This window comes from Entelurus aequoreus, linkage group LG05 (genome assembly GCF_033978785.1).
Source record: "Entelurus aequoreus isolate RoL-2023_Sb linkage group LG05, RoL_Eaeq_v1.1, whole genome shotgun sequence".
Classification (NCBI taxonomy): Eukaryota; Metazoa; Chordata; class Actinopteri; order Syngnathiformes; family Syngnathidae; genus Entelurus; species Entelurus aequoreus.
This window is the reverse complement of record NC_084735.1, coordinates 51308874-51329325: the sequence shown is the minus strand read 5'-3', so window position 1 is coordinate 51329325 and position 20452 is coordinate 51308874. Positions and strand designations below refer to the sequence as shown.

Here is a 20452-nt window from a genome sequence, read left to right as displayed (position 1 = left end):
ATTGGGCTATCTACTATTTTCATGACAAAAGCCTTATTTGCAGGGCAGGAGATTACAACGTAACTTGTATGCATGTTCCAAATAAACTCCACTAAAACTAAAACATATGACTGCTGACTGCATCTGAAGCAAGCAAGCTACAGCAACACCAAAAAAATGGTAACTGCCAAAAAAGGAGATGACTTACAGGGGTGCCTTGAGAAATGCCTTAGTTATGTAAATCACAAGTTTGATGCAAGGATCTGCCAAGGTCTTACCAGTGGTCCAAGTTTGTCTATACAACAGGAGCACTTTTTAGGAATTTGCTGTAGAAATATTTGTCTCCCAAGATTTGAACTGAACTCAGGGACACGTTGGGTGTCATTCCCAGGCCAAATTTGGCACCTGAGCTGCTAGTTGAATAGCCCTGCAATAGACTAATCTATTGACTAATCTATAGCCCTGTCTGCTGTGACCCAATAGTCAATAACACATGTGAATATTCTCATTCATTCAGGTCATTGTTTTCTCATGGCATTTAATTAATCAGATTGTCTTTGAAGACCTTTCGCTTCTCATCCTAGCAGGCTTTATCAGTTCATCCTCACAGACGATGGGGCAGTTCTAGTTTGAGGGCCTGATGCTGAATTCAAAGTATTTAACTCGACCAGACAAAAATGTTTTTTTTCTATCTTGGTGCAAAAAGACAGTTGTTTAAGATAAAAAGAAGTGAGGTTTCAGCCATGCAGCAACAGTCGTTAGAATGGAATCAGCCTCGTTACCATTCCATTCAGTTGTATCGGTGGTTAGAAGCCCCTGAAACCAAAAGTGCTTATGTCCTGTTATTTGTTAAAGGCCTACTGAAATGAATTTTTTAAATTTAAACGGGGATAGCAGATCTATTCTATGTGTCATACTTGATCATTTCGCGATATTGCCATATTTTTGCTGAAAGGATTTAGTATAGAACAACGACGATAAAGATTGCAACTTTTGGTATCTGATAAAAAAAAGGCTTGCCCCTACCGGAAGTAGCGTGACGTAGTCAGTTGAACATATACGCAAAGTTCCCTATTGTTTACAATGATGGCCGCATGAAGTGAGAGAGATTCGGACCGAGAAAGCGACAATTTCCCCATTAATTTGAGCGAGGATGAAAGATTTGTGGATGAGTAAAGTGCAAGTGAAGGACTAGTGGGGAGTTGAAGCTATTCAGATAGGGAAGATGCTGTGAGAGCCGGGGGTGACCTGATATTCAGCTGGGAATGACTACAACAGTAAATAAACACAAGACATATATATACTCTATTAGCCACAACACAACCAGGCTTATATTTAATATGCCACAAATTAATCCTGCATAAAAACACCTGCGTGTTTGTTATGCTAGCTCCTCTGCTAGCTCCTAGCTCCATAGAACACGCCAATACAATTCAAACACCTGATCAACACACACAATCACTCAGCCCAAAAGACCGTTCACCTAACCCAAGGTTCATAAAGCTTATATATTTTTGAAAAGTTACGTACGTGACGCGCACATACGGTCAAGCTATCAAATGTTTAGCAGCCAAGGCTGCATACTCACGGTACCTGATATTCAGCTGGGAATGACTACAACAGTAAATAAACACAAGACATATATATACTCTATTAGCCACAACACAACCAGGCTTATATTTAATATGCCACAAATTAATCCTGCATAAAAACACCTGCGTGTTTGTTATGCTAGCTCCTAGCTCTTATGCTAGCTCCTAGCTCCATAGAACACGCCAATACAATTCAAACACCTGATCAACACACACAATCACTCAGCCCAAAAGACCGTTCACCTAACCCAAGGTTCATAAAGCTTATATATTTTTAAAAAGTTACGTACGTGACGCGCACATACGGTCAAGCTATCAAATGTTTAGCAGCCAAGGCTGCATACTCACGGTACCTGGTATTCAGCTGGGAATGACTAAAACAGTAAATAAACACAAGACATATATTTACTCTATTAGCCACAACACAACCAGGCTTATATTTAATATGACACAAATTAATCCTGCATAAAAACACCTGCGTGTTTATTATGCTAACTCCTAGCTCCTATGCTAGCTCCTAGCTCCATAGAACACGCCAATACAATTCAAACACCTGATCAACACACACAATCACTCAGCCCAAAAGACCGTTCACCTAACCCAAGGTTCATAAAGCTTATATATTTTAAAAAAGTTACGTACATACGCAAAAAAAAGTTGCGCACATACGGTCAAGCGATCAAATGTTTAGAAGCCAAAGCTGCATACTCACAGTAGCACGTCTGCGTCTTTGTCATCCGAATCAAAGTAATCCTGGTAAGAGTCTGTGTTGTCCCAGTTCTCTACAGGCGTCTGTGTATCGATGTCAAAAGTCCTCCTGGTTAGAGTCTCTGTTATCCGAGTTCTTCCATCTTGACTGCATCTTTCGGGAATGTAAACAAAGAAGCGCCGGCTGTGTACTGTTGTTGCTGACTACGTTCGAAAAATACGTCCATTTCGCACCGACAACTTTCTTCTTTGCTTGCTCAGCTTCCTTCTCCATAATGCAATGAACATGATTGCAACAGATTCACGAACACAGATGTCCAGAATACTGTGGAATTATGAAATGAAAACAGAGCTTTTTCGTATTGGCTTCAATGTGGAAGGCATACCCGTGTTCCCCGGGCCACGTCACGCGCATACGTCATCCTCAGAGGCGTTTCGAACCGGAAGTTTAGCGGCAAATTTAAAATGTCACTTTATAAGTTAACCCGGCCGTATTGGCATGTGTTATAATGTTAAGATTTCATCATTGATATATAAACTATCAGACTGCGTGGTCGGTAGTAGTGGGTTTCAGTAGGCCTTTAAAGGTTGAATTATTGAATCTCTTAGGAACTGTTGAAAGGACAGGCTGATATGTGGGGGAATAGGTAGGGTCTACTGCCGCTTCCCCCAATTTTCTCACTCCCCTCTCAAACCATCCGTCTTCTCTGTCCAGAATATGTATAATTTTATTTTCAAAAGCCTGCTGGTTCTCTTTGAGGTACAGGTAGAACGTAGAGTCTTGATTTGGAGAGTTTGCCTGTCAGTACTGTGACATGCACCTGTTCAGCCGTAGTTATTCCAGTGAATCTAAACATTTAATCTTTCCAAGATATTGAATGCAATGTCATGTTTTTGCAAAATGTCAGTAATGCGCTTAGGACTTTGTAAAAGCAATTTGACGAAGTCCTATGTTTGCTAGTATGACGTTGTGCCTGTATAATGGATGAGTTTGGTCAGGTGTAAGTTTTCTATCTCTGAAGACTTTTGTCCCTAAATGTTGAGATTCCAAACAGAGATGACTCTGTAAGCAATGATTCAGCACTATTATGGAAAATATCTGGAATGTACTTTTTTCAAACAATCTCCTTGTATGGCTGAAGAATGCATTATATTCAGGGTTTCATTGCAGTCACAGCCAAGCGACAGTGCTGTATGGGATTTGGCCGTGCTCGGCTGTGTCTGTGGAATTTTACTGTCAGGGCTGCACAGGTCACATTTGTCACAAGAGACAAATGTCTATGGTAACCGAGGCCAGCGGTCAAATGAGTAAACATACATTTTCAGTGCTCACAAAGATTCTTCAAACTTTCAAGGATTTTTTTGGATGTCACAGCACTCTACTTTTTGTCAGATAAAAAAAAAAAACTGTCATAACCAATTTTCAGCAGTTGCGCTACAATATCTCGGACATTTAATTTCTTATCAGGTCCATCTTATCATAATTTTATTTTGTGTGCAAGAAAAATTAAGAGGCTTACTAAAATGGGCAAATTCAAACATAAAAGGGAACATCTTCCCTGGATAGATAATGATATAAGGAAACTAATGAAGGAAAGTACCAGTGATAGCCAGATTTTTACATCACTTAGAAATAAAGTTGTAAAACAGATCCATAAAGCTAAGGCAAACTTTATAATTGAAATAATAAAAGAAGGGTAAGGTAATTGAAAAATTATTTGGGAAAACTTAAATAAACTACTAGGCCAAAGTAAATATACACATTTAAGAGACCTATAGCTCCAATCAACCAATCAATCAATCAATCAATCAATTAATTCATTGTCATTGTCATAATAACACACAAGTCATACATGTCAACGAGATTTTGTTTGGGCTTTGTCTAGCGACATAGAAACTCATCAATGTGCAGGTTGACAATAGTTTTCATTAGCATTGTAGAGAAGATCACAATAAGAGGGGGTTAGGGGTGGGAACAGTCAGATGTCTAAAGAGTGTTACGTCGATGTTGCAGCAATGCAATGTCCAGGGCACATTTATTGAGATGGTGAAAAGTGAGGTATTAAGATGGCCGGGGGCAGTAAAGGGGCAGGCTGTTCATTTAGCAGTCTCACAGCCTGGGGATACAGACTGTGAGACATTCTGGTGGTCCTGGTGCGAATAGATCTATACCTTCTTCCAGAGGGTAGCAGGTTGAAGAGGCCATGTGCTGGGTGGTGTGGATACATATGACTGTGAGAAATTCTGGTGGTCCTGGTGCGAATAGATCTATACCTTCTTCCAGAGGGTAGCAGGTTGAAGAGGCCATGTGCTGGGTGGTGTGGGTGGTGTCTGTCCTTCAGGATGTTGCGTACTTGTTTTAGGCAGCGAGCTGTGTACATGGCACTCATCTCTGGGAGTATTGTCCCTGTAATTTTCCTTGACGTTTTAACCACTCACTGGAGGGCCTGTTGGTTCGCTTTAGTGCAGCTAGCAAACCACACTAAAAACCTGTATGTTAGGACACTGCTGATGGCACAATTGTAAAAGTTTACCATTGATTTTTGCGGAAAGTTTGCACATTTTAGTTTCCTTAGAAAGAAAAAACGTTGTTGGGCATTTCCGACTGTAGAAGCAGTGTTAATGTCCCAGCATAGATCTTCTGTTATAGTCACCCAAGTAAAATATACACTAACTGGAAATGTGGATTACTGATAGTTTTAATATATTTTTTATTAGTTCCATTGAAGAACTGACAGCCCACTTAAAGTGCCCAGACATCACAAATAAGCCTGGGACGTCTTGCGGGTTCCATGGACCATCAAATAGAGACATCTTCGCTTCGAGCAGGGTTGTGACTTTGTTTATTTTTCAATATCAAGTCTTTTGTGCTTTTCAGCACTTTCCTCCCTCTGCTGCTTGTTCCGCCGTCTCTTCAGCTTTTCAGCCGACCGCGTCTTCTGCGTCTTTTGCTCAGTCTCTCTCACTCCTCCAGCACTCCGGGCTCTCCACCTCCTTTCACCCTGTCGTCCTCGGCCGCCGCCTTCTTAAACACCGCGAGGGGATCATCAGCTGATTGTGACCAGGTGCGCGATCCCCACACCTGGTCACGATTGCCTCGCCGCTTGCTCGCCGCTTGCTCGCCGCTTGCTCGCCGCTTGCTCGCCGTCCCCGCCTCCTCGCCGCCATCCCGGAGCGGGCCTCAGCGCAACACGCCCGCCGTCGGTCCTCCGGCCCCGCCTTCCCACAAAGCCGTTTGGATGATACGATGCCATTAGTTTACAAAATATAAGGTTTTAAAAATAATTTCATCTCTAAAATGTTCAAAAGCAAGAGATGCATTTGGTTTCACAAACGATTTCCTAAATATTCATGAAGAGGTGCTTGTAAGTCATATTTCGCATATTTAACTAATGTATCTATAAATCAGGGTAAACTGCCATTGACATGGAAGACTGCAAGAGTTACCTCCGTTTTTAAGGCTGGTGATAACACCAAACAAGAGAACTATCGACCAGTAAATATTTTACCAATCGTCTCAAAAATAGCGGGAAATGGGTTGCCACACAGATACTTGAACACCAAAGCGGTGGACATAGCCCTCTTCATCCAATGCCATTTGGTTTCCGTAAATATCACTCTCCAGAAACAGCTATCTCTTAGTTTCTTGAGAATGCAAAAAGCCTTTTAGATCAGGGTGGCTATGTAGGTAACTTTTTTTGGATTTAAAATGGGCTTCTGATACAATAGATCATGGATTGCTTCTTTCTAAATTAACTAACTTCAACTTCTCCAGTCATGCCCTTTGCTGGATGAAATCGTAGACAACAAGCTGTAAAAATAGGAAATTCACAGTCATCGTATCTTACTTGCTCTGCTGGAGTCCCACACGGCTCAATACTAGGCCCACTTTTATTCAGTCTCTATGTCAATGACCAACCCAATGTGTGTTCAACTGTCAAGATTCAGATGTATGCAGATGATACGGTGTTATATACTCATGCTAAAACTTAAACAATAAGCTGCTGCAATACTTTCTGGAGCCATGGTCCCATTTCTCCAAAAGTCCTGTCTACATCGTAATACAAAAAAAACTTTGTATGTTTTCGAAAGACCTACAACCATCTGTTTTAGTCATGGATAAATGTTCGGATGCATTGGACTATTTTAAGTATCTAGGTGTGGTCTTTAATTCAAACCTATCTTTTAAGTATCATGTGAAGAACATTACAAGTATCATCAAATTCAACTTATCAAATTGTAATCTTATAAGACCTTTTTTGACTTTGGAATCAGAAAACGTGTATATGAATGTCATGTTTTTTACACATATAAACTACTGTTATACGACTTGGTTTTATGTAACACAGGGGCACTAATATCCCACCAAGTCTCTCTTTAAGAAGACATTAAACATTTTAGACAGAAAGCCTCTTCACTTCATTATTGTAATATTCTTAGCAAGTATACTTTAGATTTGGATAACTATTAGATATTTCTAAATGTATGTTTTTTATTTAGGGTTGCCTCTCCACCCCTACAAGTTTTTATAACGAAAGAAAAACTACAATCGAGTCAATACTTGAGCGCTAACCAGGGTTGATTGTAACATTGAACATCGTAGGACTAAATTTAGACAAATGGTTGTCTCAGTTAGAGGCACACATGCATGGAACACACTACCAGTTCATATTAGGAACTGTGTCAACTAAAACTCAACCTAATGGGAACAACGACAAACATTGGAAGGGACCACAGATGTGGGGATCCCCCCCGATTGACCGGTGCAATGGATGCCGAGTGGATACAGTTAATAATGTGAGAGTCTAGTCCATAGTGGGGCTAGCAGGGGATCCTTTTGAATGTAGGAACGTCAGGGAGCAGAGACGTCACCGACTGATGCATAAGGAGTGGTCACCCCAGGTCCCGACTTCATTTGCAAGTCCAGTCCATTGGGAGACTAGCAGGGGATCATCTTGAATGGTCATTCAGCAGCGCAGAGACATCACCAACTGATGCAAAGGGGAGTGGCCCATCCTGGGTCCCGACTTTGAACAGCTAGCGATATTACAGCGATGAAAGCAGGCTGTTTTAGTAACACTCTTTATGTGTAACTCATATGAGAGAATTGGGTCTAAGATAATACCCAGATTCTTTACTGAGTTGCTTTGTGTAATTGTTTTGTTGTCAAATGTTAAGGTGGTATTATTAAATAGGTGCCGGTGTCTAGCAGGACCGACAATCAGCATTTCCGTTTTCTTAGCGTTAAGATGCAAAAGGTTGCTGGACATCCATTGTTTAAATTTAATTTAGACATGCCTCCAGGTGACTACAATCTGGCGTGTTGGTCAGCTTTAGGGGCATATAGAGTTTGGTGTCATCAGCATAACGGTGAAAGCTGACACTGTATTTGCATATGATGTCACCTAGTGGCTGAAGAGTGCAGGGCCAATAACCGAACCTTGTGGAACGCTGCAGGTTACCTTGACATACTCCGAGGTCATGTTGTCATGGGAGACACACTGCATCCTGTCAGTAAAATAGGAGTTAAACCAAAAAAAGGCTAAATCTGACATACAAATACGTGTTTTGTTACGTTGTAATGGAATATCTGATCGATGGTATCGAAAACAGCGCTAAGATCAAGTAGCAGCAACATGGATGACGCATCAGCATCCATAGTTAGCAATAGATCATTAGTCATTTTTGCAAGTTCTGTCTCCGTAGAGTGATTTGTCCTGAAACCGGACTGAAAGGGTTCAATGATTTTTAGATGCTAAGTGTTCATTTAGCTGCTGTGCAACAATTTTTCAAGGATTTTCGAGATAAAGGGAAGGTGGGACACCGGCCGGTAGTTTACCATGAGGTCAGGATCGAGGTTAGGTCTTTTGAGCAGAGGACAAATAACCACTTTTTTGAATGGTAGGTAAACAGTACCAGAGGAAAGTGATAAGTAAATAATATTTTGCACTGATGGCCCTAATATTACAAACAGCTCCTTGATAAGTTTCCCAAGAAGTGGGATACAGAATGTGGGATTTACAATATTAACTCTGAACAATAAATTGCTGAATATTTTAAATATATGAAGGTTGCTATTCTGCTGCAGACCACCTCTTTCATCGACATCTTTTATAATCAAGCAAGAGCAACAAATATGCAACGAACACAACAAAAAATAACAACAAAAGGATAAAAAAGCATCCACTCATTCGATATAATATCACGTAGTGTGTTGTTCATCAATTAATGACCAAACTTTGTCTTATGAACGAGCTTACGCTCAAAAATGTATGCCTCCCTCCATGAATGCATCCAAACATGTCTTCTTCATTACGTTTACCTGAACGTCATTATCAAGCACCATCTGCTAGTCACATTCTGTATCACAGTCAGTTTATCGGCACATGATGACACGTAGAAATCCTATGTCACACAAAAGTGCAGATTCTAACCATTGTAATAATTTCTGTAGTTTGAAAATACCCAGCGGGCCGCATTGAAATGTTAATTAAATTGTATTATACCAAGGTAGCCCAGTTTACTGCCTTTTTTATGCTGTTTTCAACGACCCTTGTCACGTGACTTCAAACTTGACACCTTATTGGCTGGTTCTGAGACACGCTTGATTGCTCTAGTCTTAATTTGCCAGAAGTGAGTTTTCTGAAGAAGCAAATTTTTCAGCACTGAATTTGTATACATTGAATGTGTTTTCAATGAAATTATCAGCATAATTAGATGTAAAAAAAAAATGCAGTTAAGAAAATTAAAACGCAACAAATTCAGTTACAAAAATTCAGTGTCAAAAACTTTTGTGCTAAAGACACACATTAACCTCCATACACTCAATAAACGATAAAAGGATTGATCGAAGCAACGTAATATAAATGACATTTTTTTTGTAATCGATTAATCGTTGCAGCCCTAATTTCCCCTCTACCTTGATACTAAGATCATCCATGTAGACTTTGTACATGCGCAGATGGATAGTACCTTTTTTTTCCTTTTGCAAAATGGCCCAGGGTTTCAAAGATTAAGCAGAGGCTATTTGGACCAGAGGATCACCATGTTGGTCATCCTCATTTTACAGCATGTATTCCCACAAAATTCAAATGTGTCATTCCTATGAGTTTATTTCACAGTCTTACATTTTTTTTTAAATATATTTTTTTCCATTAAAACAGATGACCCACTTTGTCGTCTTTGGTTTGAAGGGAGCTTTGTTCACATTTGTTATATCCTTTTAAGTATGATGCAATTTTCCATGTTTTCTATGACAAGCTGACAAGACAACTTATTAATTTTGGTCCTGACCTTGTCATTTGAACACATCACTAATGGCTTGACATGAGTCTCTGAAAAGGGGTATTTACGGTATTTGGTTTGTTTTGCTACCAAAGACCATTTTGTTAAAGAAAATCTGAAATAGATTTTGAATATGATTTGACAAAATACTTGTATTTTCCCCTTGAATATATGAGTGTTGTGCTATGGTGGCAATGAAAAAAAATCCTCCTAAATGAATGATCATTGTATTTTGTATCTTGTATTTTCTTTCAGTTGTCCCTCGGCGATGAACAGAGTGAAGTGGCGCGGAACAGCAATGAGTCCAAGGAGCTTGTGTACTTGGTTCATATTTACTGCCAGGTGAGTCCTCTTGACTGCACTGGGTCATCATGAAGAAGTACTGACACACACACACACACTTTAATATACACAACCAGAGCTTTACAGTCTATCCAAATGATTTCTACTTAAATTGTGCCAATAGTCTGAAATAAGGATGTCCCGATCAAAGATTGAAATTGGATATTGGTCATAAAAAACCCCTATGCCTAAGCCATTGGCTTGCATCTAAAATATCTGATACAAGCGCCTTTACTTGTGCAAAGCTGGGCAGCTAGGTAACATTTCGATGTTCTCCAATAAACACACATAGTTGGTCTTTCCTTGTATTTTAGTGAAGTCACTTGCAAAAGGTAAACATGGCAGCTTCACAACAGCTAAACACACCATAGTACAAAGATAGACATAGAGTACAGTAAATAAATGTGTCAATGTAAACAAGTATCAAATAAATATAGTTGCATATTGCTTACACGTACAAAGTCTACAAGGCAGAAGCATATTAGAAAGTATCCAGTAACAAAGGTGTCCGCATAATTCAACCTACTGCGTCATGAGCTTGCTTAACATCATAAATTATTGTGGCCATTAGGTGTCACCAAAAAAACCTACCATTGTTCTCTGTTTGACTAATTTCACTTGATCAAAACTTTGTCAACATTCCACACTACAAAATAATAAAAGTACATTCGGAGCAATATTGATATCAGTCAATATATTAGTATTGTATCAGAAGTGAATAAGTTAGGACAGCCGTAGTCTGAGTTACCGATTTACGAGTACCCTCATCAACTTTAACAGACCTTAATTGGTATCTGGGTTATTAATTATAATGATGGACAGTTTCTGAAGTCCCAAGCGTTCAAACAGCATCTATTAGCTCCTGTATGATTATTCTTATTTATAGTATGCTCAATGTTTACCCTACCATTATATTAGACAGTCGAGTTATTTTTTTACATTATATTCTATATTTCTATACATATATTCTATATTTCAAAACGGATCTTTGTGTTTTTTCTCATTTATTAGTATCAACATTTCAGCTTTTTCAATATTAGGCACATTTTGCTCTCTGTATTTATTTATTTTATGTGTACAATGTGCCCCAGGCCTCTAAAAAAACAAGTCACAGTCATAAAACCAACAAATACTACCACACTTTGGAAACTTGAGGTTTACATAATTCTCCTGGAAGGAAAATTGTTACAAAATGATGGCTGTGCGTACGTCAACAGAACTCCTGGTTTCTAAAACCATTCTGTGCATACTTCTACACACTCTTCTAATTTTAAATCACACCTGCAGTGTATTGTGCGTATAAGAATTCCTCATAACCCCGTACATTTTATTCTGCTGACTATGGATGGGCAATATGGCCTAAAACAGGGGTCACCAACCCGGTGCCCGCGGGCACCAGGTCGCCCGTAAGGACCAGATGAGTCGCCCACGGGCCTGTTCTAAAAAAAATAAAAAAAATATTTTTTTTTTTTTTTTTTTTTTTTTAAATTAAATCTACATAGAAAAAACACAAGATACACTTTCAATCAGTGCATCAACCCAAACAACCTCCCCCATGCACACGCATCCACACCCACTCACACAAAAGGGGTTATTTCTTTCTGCTACCAATATTCTGGTTCCCACAACATAGACAACACATCTGCAGTCCCTGAAGCACACATGATTGTATAGGCTGCTGGTCCACTAACATTTTCATTAATTACTATTTTTTATGTATTTATTTTTATATTGTTTTACTTTCTTTTTTATCCAAGAAAATGTTTTTTATTTATTTATCTTATTTTATTTTATTTTTTAAAAAAGGGCCTTATCTTCAACAGACCAGGTTGTCAATGAAATTAGATTTGTTTAAAGGGTTTTTTAAACCAGGCCCAGTCCAGATAATGTCCAAGTCGGACTCAGCAACACACACCTTCCTTCATGTACACAGAAAAAAATTAGGGAACACAACAGATTGCATATAATTTATAAACAAAATTACATTTTCAAAATAAGCATTTATGTACAGTCCAGATTATGTCCAGGTCACTCAAATTAGGGAACACAACAACAGATATCATATAATCTATAAACATAATTATACTTTCAAAATAAGCCTTTGAGGACTTCTCATCTTTTTTTAAATTTTTTTTGGCATCATTATCGTTTTCAACCATGTAACTTTCTAAAGTTAGAAAATACTGAATAAATGTTTTAAAGAAAGTAATACTAAGTGAATATCTGTTTTTGGCCTTAAAAATAAACATTTTACAGAATACTATAATTCAATTGACTAAATCATGATTGTCAATGAACTCTCCTAAAATAAGAGAAACCACATTAAGCTTCATAAACAAACCAATCCTTAAACACATTTTTTGAACTTCCACCCAAAACAAAGACACAATATGACAATACCAAAACAAATGCAGGGTGGATTCAGGCTCTTGACAACAAAATAGGCAATCATCTGACTCTGTCATATTCCATAATTTTAACATTTTCCCTGTGGGTAAGAAGTTATAAATAATTTTAATTTGAAAATAACGATTTTGCACATCGATAGTGGTTTTATAGATTAGTTTGAATATGGCATCCCATGGCAACGGGCAGTCAAAAAAGTCCTCCCATTTTCCATTTGTGTTGTATGAGGCAGCCTTCAAAGATTTCTTTATTAAATAAAAATTATATATTTTTCTATTTATTTTAGTTCCTTTTTGCCAACTAGAATTTCTTATTAGAGGTTTACAAACTAATAATTTAGTAGTTCCATAATTAATTATTTGTTTCCATCTTTTCCCAATTACTCCAGTTAGTTGATAAAATGAAAAGCTTGAGCAAGCATCACCATACATAGCTCTAAATTCATCATACTTCATAATTTTACCATTCTCATTGATAATATCATTGACAAAAATGATTCCTCTTTCAAACATATTTTTCCAAAAGAAAGGCTTTCCATCTATTACAATATTAGAGTTCATCCATATTAACTGCTGCAAAATATCGTCTCTTTTTTCTGGCACATAAAATTGAAAACACCACTATGAGTGGATTGTTTCCTTTATGAACCCCGCCATGTTTCCCAGCAGACAATCTGGGGGGGGGGGATCACTTGTAAAAAAGGATACAATTTCTTTTGATACAGTACATGTTTTTTGTCCAACAGGACATTTGTGTACCACTCAATGTTTAAATACATCTTTAGAACGATTGATGCTTTTAAAGACAGACACATAGCTTCAAGGTTGAGAAGTTTCAGGCCCCCATATTCATACTCTTTGTACAAAACCTTTCTTTTAATCTTTTCTGGTTTGCCGTTCCAGACAAAATCGAAGACCCTCCGCTCATAAATCTTAAAAAAGTTTTGTGATGGAGCTGGTAATGACAAAAACAAATAAATAAATTGAGGAATAATTAACGAGTTGGCAATAGACATTTTACCATACAAGGTTAGGGATTTCCCTTTCCATAATTGCATAATTTTGTCCAGCTTTCTTAGTCGATTATCATAATTTACTGAGCCTAGATCTTCCAGATTTTCTGGGACAACAACACCAAGTATGTTAACTGGTCCATCTGTCCACAAAACAGGCACTTTGCATTCCATTCGAAAGGACGTTCCCTTTAGATTTCCGATCCTTAACATTTTACATTTATCATAATCAAGCTTAAGGCCAGATTGCTGTGAAAACATGTCCAAAAGATTAAGAAGGTTCCGCAAACAATGAGGAAAAATCTTATCTTTGTGAATCAGCCTTTTCTGACATGAACTTCATCAAGAACAAACACAGAACACGCCTCACTGATGCACATCTGCAAGACTCACTCAGAGTTGCAGTGTCAAGTTACACACCAGAGTACAACACACTAGTTAACAGCATGCAATACCAGGCTTCCCACTAACTGACAAAGAAACAGATAACAGATTTGGTGTCCAGTTCAAAGTGTGACATGATTTAAAAATTTGAGAGTTTACTTTTGTATTTTACATGAGTTATTATTTGTACAAACATGGTGCAAAGTAATTCATGATTTATTAAAAAATGTTAGTTGCTAGCTAGTTAAAATGGGATATTGTGATTTCACAAGACTGTCTTAGAAGTGATCATTTGAAAATGTTCAATTTGAAAAATGTGCACTTAGAGAAAATATAAAAATAAAGTGTTGCATATTGATATTTGTCTGTTTCTATATATATTTATTGTGAGAAATCATTAAGATGATCAGTGTTTCCACAAAGATAAATATCATTAATTATTAATAATAACAGAGTTAAAGGTAAATTGAGCAAATTGGCTACTTCTGGCAATTTATTTAAGTGTGTATCTAACTGGTAGCCCGTCGCATTAATCAGTACCCAAGAAGTAGCCCTTGGTTTCAAAAAGGTTGGAGACCCCTGGCCGAAAATCTATTTGGGGATTTTTATCGCGGCCTTCTGCGATAATATTATGTGTCACAATACAATATTTGATATATAAATGATAAAATAACCATTTCAAAACAGGTTACAAAGAATCCTAATTTAGCTGCTGACACATACAGTTAGATATTGCAGCATTTCCAGTTGTTATTTTGTCAATACTGATCTACTTGCTACTTTACTGTTAACGTCAGGTTAATTTCTGTTGTAACATGTTTCTATTTACACTTCTGTTTTCCACTGCTGTTAAAATTCAATAATCGACTATTTTTCTGTTGTTTGGATACTTTACGTTACGTTTTTGGTGATACTACAAATTTGGGTATCGATCCAATACCAAGTAGTTACAGGGGCAGCATTGGTCATACCAATGCTGATAAAAAGGTGAAAGGATGAAAGGTGATGGACGCAAAATGAAGAAGTGTTGTATGTGAGAGGAAAAGACAGAGACAGATCTGTGTGCACGAGAAAGAATGAGTCGGAATTTTCCTTGTTAGCACAAAATTGGCAAAAAAGTTAAAAACACCGGAACATTCGGTAATAATTTTTTATAGCGCACCGAAGATATGAGTCCACAATATCAGTTTTCATGCAAATGTTCAATCACTGTTGCCTTATCTCCAACAATAATTTGTGCATTTCAAGCACAACGTCTGCTCTCCTGTGCTCAGGGACCCTCCTCTGTAAAAGCTGACCAATCACAGCCTTTTGGTCCGCGTCACCGCTGACGCAGAGCCAAGATTTTTCGGAGGTGTACGTATGAGGCTGCAGCGCAAGACCGCGTTGTCTATGCAAGAGAGTACATACCCGCTTTAGAAGTGGATTTGCATAGTGGAGGGTCATTAGCTCGAACGCTACAGTGCATTAAGGACGCACTTGTTCGCTTGCAGGACACAGCGAGAATGTGTCATCAACTTGCATTATCGCGATATAAGAATAGTATTATAAGCTCTATCCTTGACCAAATTTATAACATATACATCGTATATCCTCTATGTCGCGCAACTCTGCTGCTGACATAACTTTTTGTTGCACAGGAACCTTTATAAATAAGGCTCCAGGTGTTTATGAGCTGTATTAAGAAACTAAGTTACAATGCCTACGTCAAATCCATTTTTGGCAGTCCAAATGTATTCATGTCAGCCTGCCATGAATAAATAAAATAAATAAGTTCATGGAAAACACTGACATTTTTTATGAACACTAACAAACAGATCCATTCCAGCTGCTCAGCTCCTGCAAAATTTTGGATTTTTTTTTTCTTCAGTCGTTTCCATTTACAGATGGTATTCCTTTTCCTCGTCCTTGGCAATGACACACAAGTATGTGGCTCTGGAAATTCTGTCAGCTTCAGACATTGGAAAATTGCTCAAACCCATCCAGTAATTTTGAAAAAAGAGGCAAAAACTGCGAGTTAAATTCAGAGTTTAAAAAGAGAAGGTTGCACAGCACAGTGAAAACAGTTTATTTCCACAGACCCAGTAGTGAAGGGTGGCTGTATTGGCAGTGTGAAAGTGGGGCAGTACAGTATAAAGTGCTCTGTGAGCCCATAGAGACGTTTCAGCCCTGTCTGGCACAGCCAGCTGTAAACACCACAAAAATCAGTGGGCCGAGCTACAATCCCAGCGCACAGATCTTGGCCACAGTACACACAGATCTTTTTAGGCCAAATCAAAGTAAAATACTTTTCCGCCATAAGTTTCTCTCATTTGGTTTGGCAGTTTGGAACTTTACTCTCCAAACTTTAGAGTGAACAGAAAAGTCTTGGGCTTTTGTCTGTGACGTTACATTAAATATGATACATTTTGGGGTTGCTCTTGCGCTATTCTCTCCTAATCGCTGGCATCGCTACAAGAGCTGAGTAAGCAGATTGTGTTCATTGTAAGTAGAAGCATCTCTGCAGACACCAATAGAAGAAAATGCCTGGAGCATGGGATTATCCCGATAATGGGATCGGATCAGGGGCCGATGTTTGTCTTTTTTACTGAGCGGCTGATGAGTTGCCGAGTTCAGCCGATGGAAACCACAGCCATGTCCAAACATGCTAAAGATTGTACTCAGGTGAAATAGTCCTTCAAAAGGAATGAACGCTCTGGGAGACACAGTTACATTTTCATATTGTTACAGACATGCAGGAGTTGCATGAATTCCAAGAGGGTGCAAGTCTTGCCAGAACACCAGCTCCAATTTAAGAGGAAGTTGCATGGAATGTGTCGTCTATCCAAAGTGCAAAGCTGTTTCTAAGATACTAATCCTCACCACCACAGCGGGAAAAATATGTTTCTTCCATGTATCATTACCACTGGAGGACTAGAGGAAAATGAATGGCTAAGCATGCTACACACATGTACCTAGCAGGACGACACAAGAAGCTAACCGCTAAAGCCTTAATTTAAAGTATGGGGGATCGATCCAGATGTCGATGCTATCGCTACCTAAATTAGTGTCAGTATGTAAGCATTACTAACGTGATTAGATCGATACTGTTATTTTTCCGTCTTCATTACGAACTCTTTTTTTTTTCTGGTCATTGTTCTTGTTTAAAAAGTCAGGGCGTAAGTGTCTGAATACAGGGAGGCTTTGAGGGCACAACCCAAATGATTTAAATGAGAGCCAATAGTAGTTTTTGCTTTTGTTTAGTTTTTGTGTACTAGCTACTTTATTTTTTATTTTTTTATATATTTAGCATTCAATACCACACATGTATTCCATCAATACTGTCGAATTCTAAATGTATTAAGATAAGCTTTATAAAAATGTGTTATTGTGTTTACTTTAGTTCTATGTAAAACTGCCTAGAGGTGGCAATCTTTAGGCAACTCACGATTCGATTAAAAATCGATTATTGATGCATCTTTAATTTATGATTATTGATCCAATTTTACGTTTCTTTTCGTTTCACTAAATAAACGTTTATCACTTGCAACTATAAAAAACAGTGCATTTGTTATAAGAAACAGTTAAATTAATTTCCATCACATTTATTAAATTAATGGAAATGTGTTCAAAACTGGAACCTAAGTGCCCTATAATAAAGGAGCTGGTCATATGTCTTGGTGAGGGGGTCCACTGTAGCCAGCCAAATTTTAGAACTGTCTGCATTACTCTATTTTCAATAAATGAATCGATTATCGATTATTGACCATCACTAATCGATTTTATAATCGCCCATGTTCGAAATACGATGCATCTAAAAATCTATTATTTCCCCCACCTCGAATCAATATACATTAATTAAAGATGCATCAATAATCGATTGTTTATCAAATCCAAGCTCCTGAATTGTAATCATAACCAAATTGTGAGGTGCCCAAAGATTCCCATCTCTAGTATTAAAACATGCTCTACATTACACAGCCCTGTGTTATGTTTCCCTATTCATTTCAAAGAGCGATTTAGATTTTTATGTCATAACCTCAGTCTAGTAACGATATCTTCCTATTTCCTCGTTCTATTACCTCCCTGTATTACTCCCACACTCCTCTGGACTTTGTAATACTGCTTACCTTTTCTTTCTATATTCCAATTATCCTGCCATTTTTTTATTGACTTTTCCACACATTTACCACACTTCCAGCTTTATTCATTCTTAAGATTTTCAGAACTATTTCATGTATTGAATCCTGTCTTGTTTCTGAAACTATATGTTATGCCCACTGCTGCAGTCTGAGCACACAACTCTTCTTACTTTATTTTCCTCAGTCCGTTTAACTGCAATGTAAAGTGCTATTAATTCTCCCGTAAAAAAACGATAACTTGTCACAAATGTTTTTATTCTAAACTATGTTTTCTTGTGGAATAACTGCTGAATGTCCTACTTTATGTATAGTTTTAGATGCATCTGTATATATTTTTACATATTCTGAATACTTTTCATCAATATATTTTTCTATTTGATAATGCTTTAAAAAGAAAAAAGAGAAATTGAAAAAATAAATGAATATAAAACATAATAAATAATAAACATAATATAACGGGAAAAAAAGACAAATTGAAAAAACAAATGAATATAAAACATAATAAATAATAAACGTACTATAACGGAAAAAAAAGAGAAATTGAAAAAATAAATGAATATAAAACATAATAAATAATAAACATAATATAACGAAAAAAAAGAGGAATTCAAAAAAATAAATGAATATAAAACATAATAAATAATAAACATAATATAACACAAAAAGAAGAGAAATTGAAAAAACAAATGAATATAAAACATAATAAATAATCAATAATAAACATAATATAACGGGGGAAAAAAGAGAAATTGAAAAAATAAATGAATATAAAACATAATAAATAATAAACATAATATAACGAAAAAAGAAGAGAAATTGAAAAAATAAATGAATATAAAACATAATAAATAATAAATAATACACATAATATAACGAAAAAAGAAGAGAAATTGAAAAAACAAATTAATATAAAACATAATAAATAATAAACATAATATGACGCGGGAAAAAAGAGAAATTGAAAAAATAAATGAATACAAAAAATGTGTGGAAAACAGTATACTGAGTTTTTCACTTTTTTTTTTTACTTATTTGTTTATCATATTTCTCTTTTTTATTACATTATGTGTTTTATCCTGTATATAATAAAACAAAAAGAGAAATCAAATAAATAGATAAATCTAAAAAAATGTGGGGAAAACTTAGTATACTGAGTTTTTCACTTTTTTTTTTACTTATTTGTTTATCATATTTCTCTTTTTTATTATATTATGTGTGCGCACGCAATTTATTCATCAAATTCACAAAATAATAATCACAGCATCTTCCAAATTGAACATAGTTACAAAACAATATCACATTTCAAAGTCATTATTGCAAATTAATGTTCATAATGTTCATGACACATTAATTCCAATGCACAACAGAGCTTGATAATCGTGTCAGAGCCTGATTTAAAGCGTCAGGATCACATCAAAGCATAATAAAGTTCAATAAAGCGTAATAAAACTTATCAAAGCATGATTTAAAGCGTATCAAAGCGGCATCAAATCGTGAGGAACGGTAATTCGTCCCCCCAAAGCGGCAACTAATTCGTATCAGAGCGTATCAAAGCATAACATTACTTCGGAGATCGGGATATTCGTGGAAAAATTGACAAAAATGACAGCGCTTTGCTCGCCGCTTTAAAGCGCGGCAAGCGCCGTTGGTGTGAACCAGGCATAAGTGACTCACGAGTTCAACAAAATATTTTAGTTTTTCCAATTACAATATTTGTTTTCAAATATAGCCATCATATCTCCTGTGTTTATGAAATATCTTATCGTGGTGAAGTGGAGAGATTTTCTCAAGCCAAGCAAAACATTGAACTAATGAAATGAACTATGGATGCTGTCATACATTCTTGAAATGGCTAATATTGCTATGGTTAAGATATTTTCTCCATAAAAACAATGAACTATTGATGCTGTGGTACGGTCATGAAAAAGAGGTGTGGTTTTACATTTATAGCAGTGGTCCCCAACCACGGGCCACGGCCCGGTACCGGTCCGTGGATTGATTGGTACCGGGCCGCACAAGAAATTTTAAAAAATTAAAAATATATTTTTTAATTTTTTTTAATTTTTATTAAATCAACATAAAAAACACAAGATACACTTACAATTAGTGCATCAACCCAAAAAAACTCCCTCCCCCATTTACACTCATACGCACAAAAGGGTTGTTTCTTTCTGTTATTAATATTTCTGGTTCCTACATTATATATCAATATAGATCAATACAGTCTGCAGGGATACAGTCCGTAAGCACACATGATTGTATTTTTTTATGACAAAAAAAACAATGATACCAAATTCCTTGACCCAGCCACACACAAATACGTTGTATACCTCCATGCTTTTCCAAGTTTTCATCTGTTTTGTCATGTAGAATGGCGTCTGGAGCACATGATAGTTTGAAATGTTTGGGAACTCCACCGACGAATAATATTTTATCACTGGACAAATCTTTTCCTTTTTGATAAAGTATAGGGATCTATTCCAATGCATAGTTGGATTTATTGCTCATATCTGTTTTTGCAGGAATATATAGCCCTGTTGTGTACTCAGCTGCTTGCTGTCTAACTGCCATTTTAGCTTGGTTGACCACCACTGGTTTTCACTTACGGGAATACATAATTTGTC

General features: G+C 36.9%; 1 protein-coding gene across 5 annotated transcripts in view; it reads left to right on the top strand.

Annotated features, from left to right (window-relative positions):
- arhgap32b (Rho GTPase activating protein 32b) overlaps positions 1 to 20452 on the top strand; it is a 288605-nt gene that overhangs the window by 153888 nt on the left and 114265 nt on the right. For 4 of the 5 annotated variants that reach the window (XM_062048339.1, XM_062048338.1, XM_062048337.1 and 1 more), the window contains one exon: positions 9819 to 9905. In XM_062048339.1, the coding sequence (XP_061904323.1) occupies positions 9819 to 9905 (87 nt within the window). Of the gene's footprint in view, positions 1 to 9569; positions 9624 to 9818; positions 9906 to 20452 lie in introns of those variants that run through there. The other variant, XM_062048341.1, reaches the window with a different exon arrangement.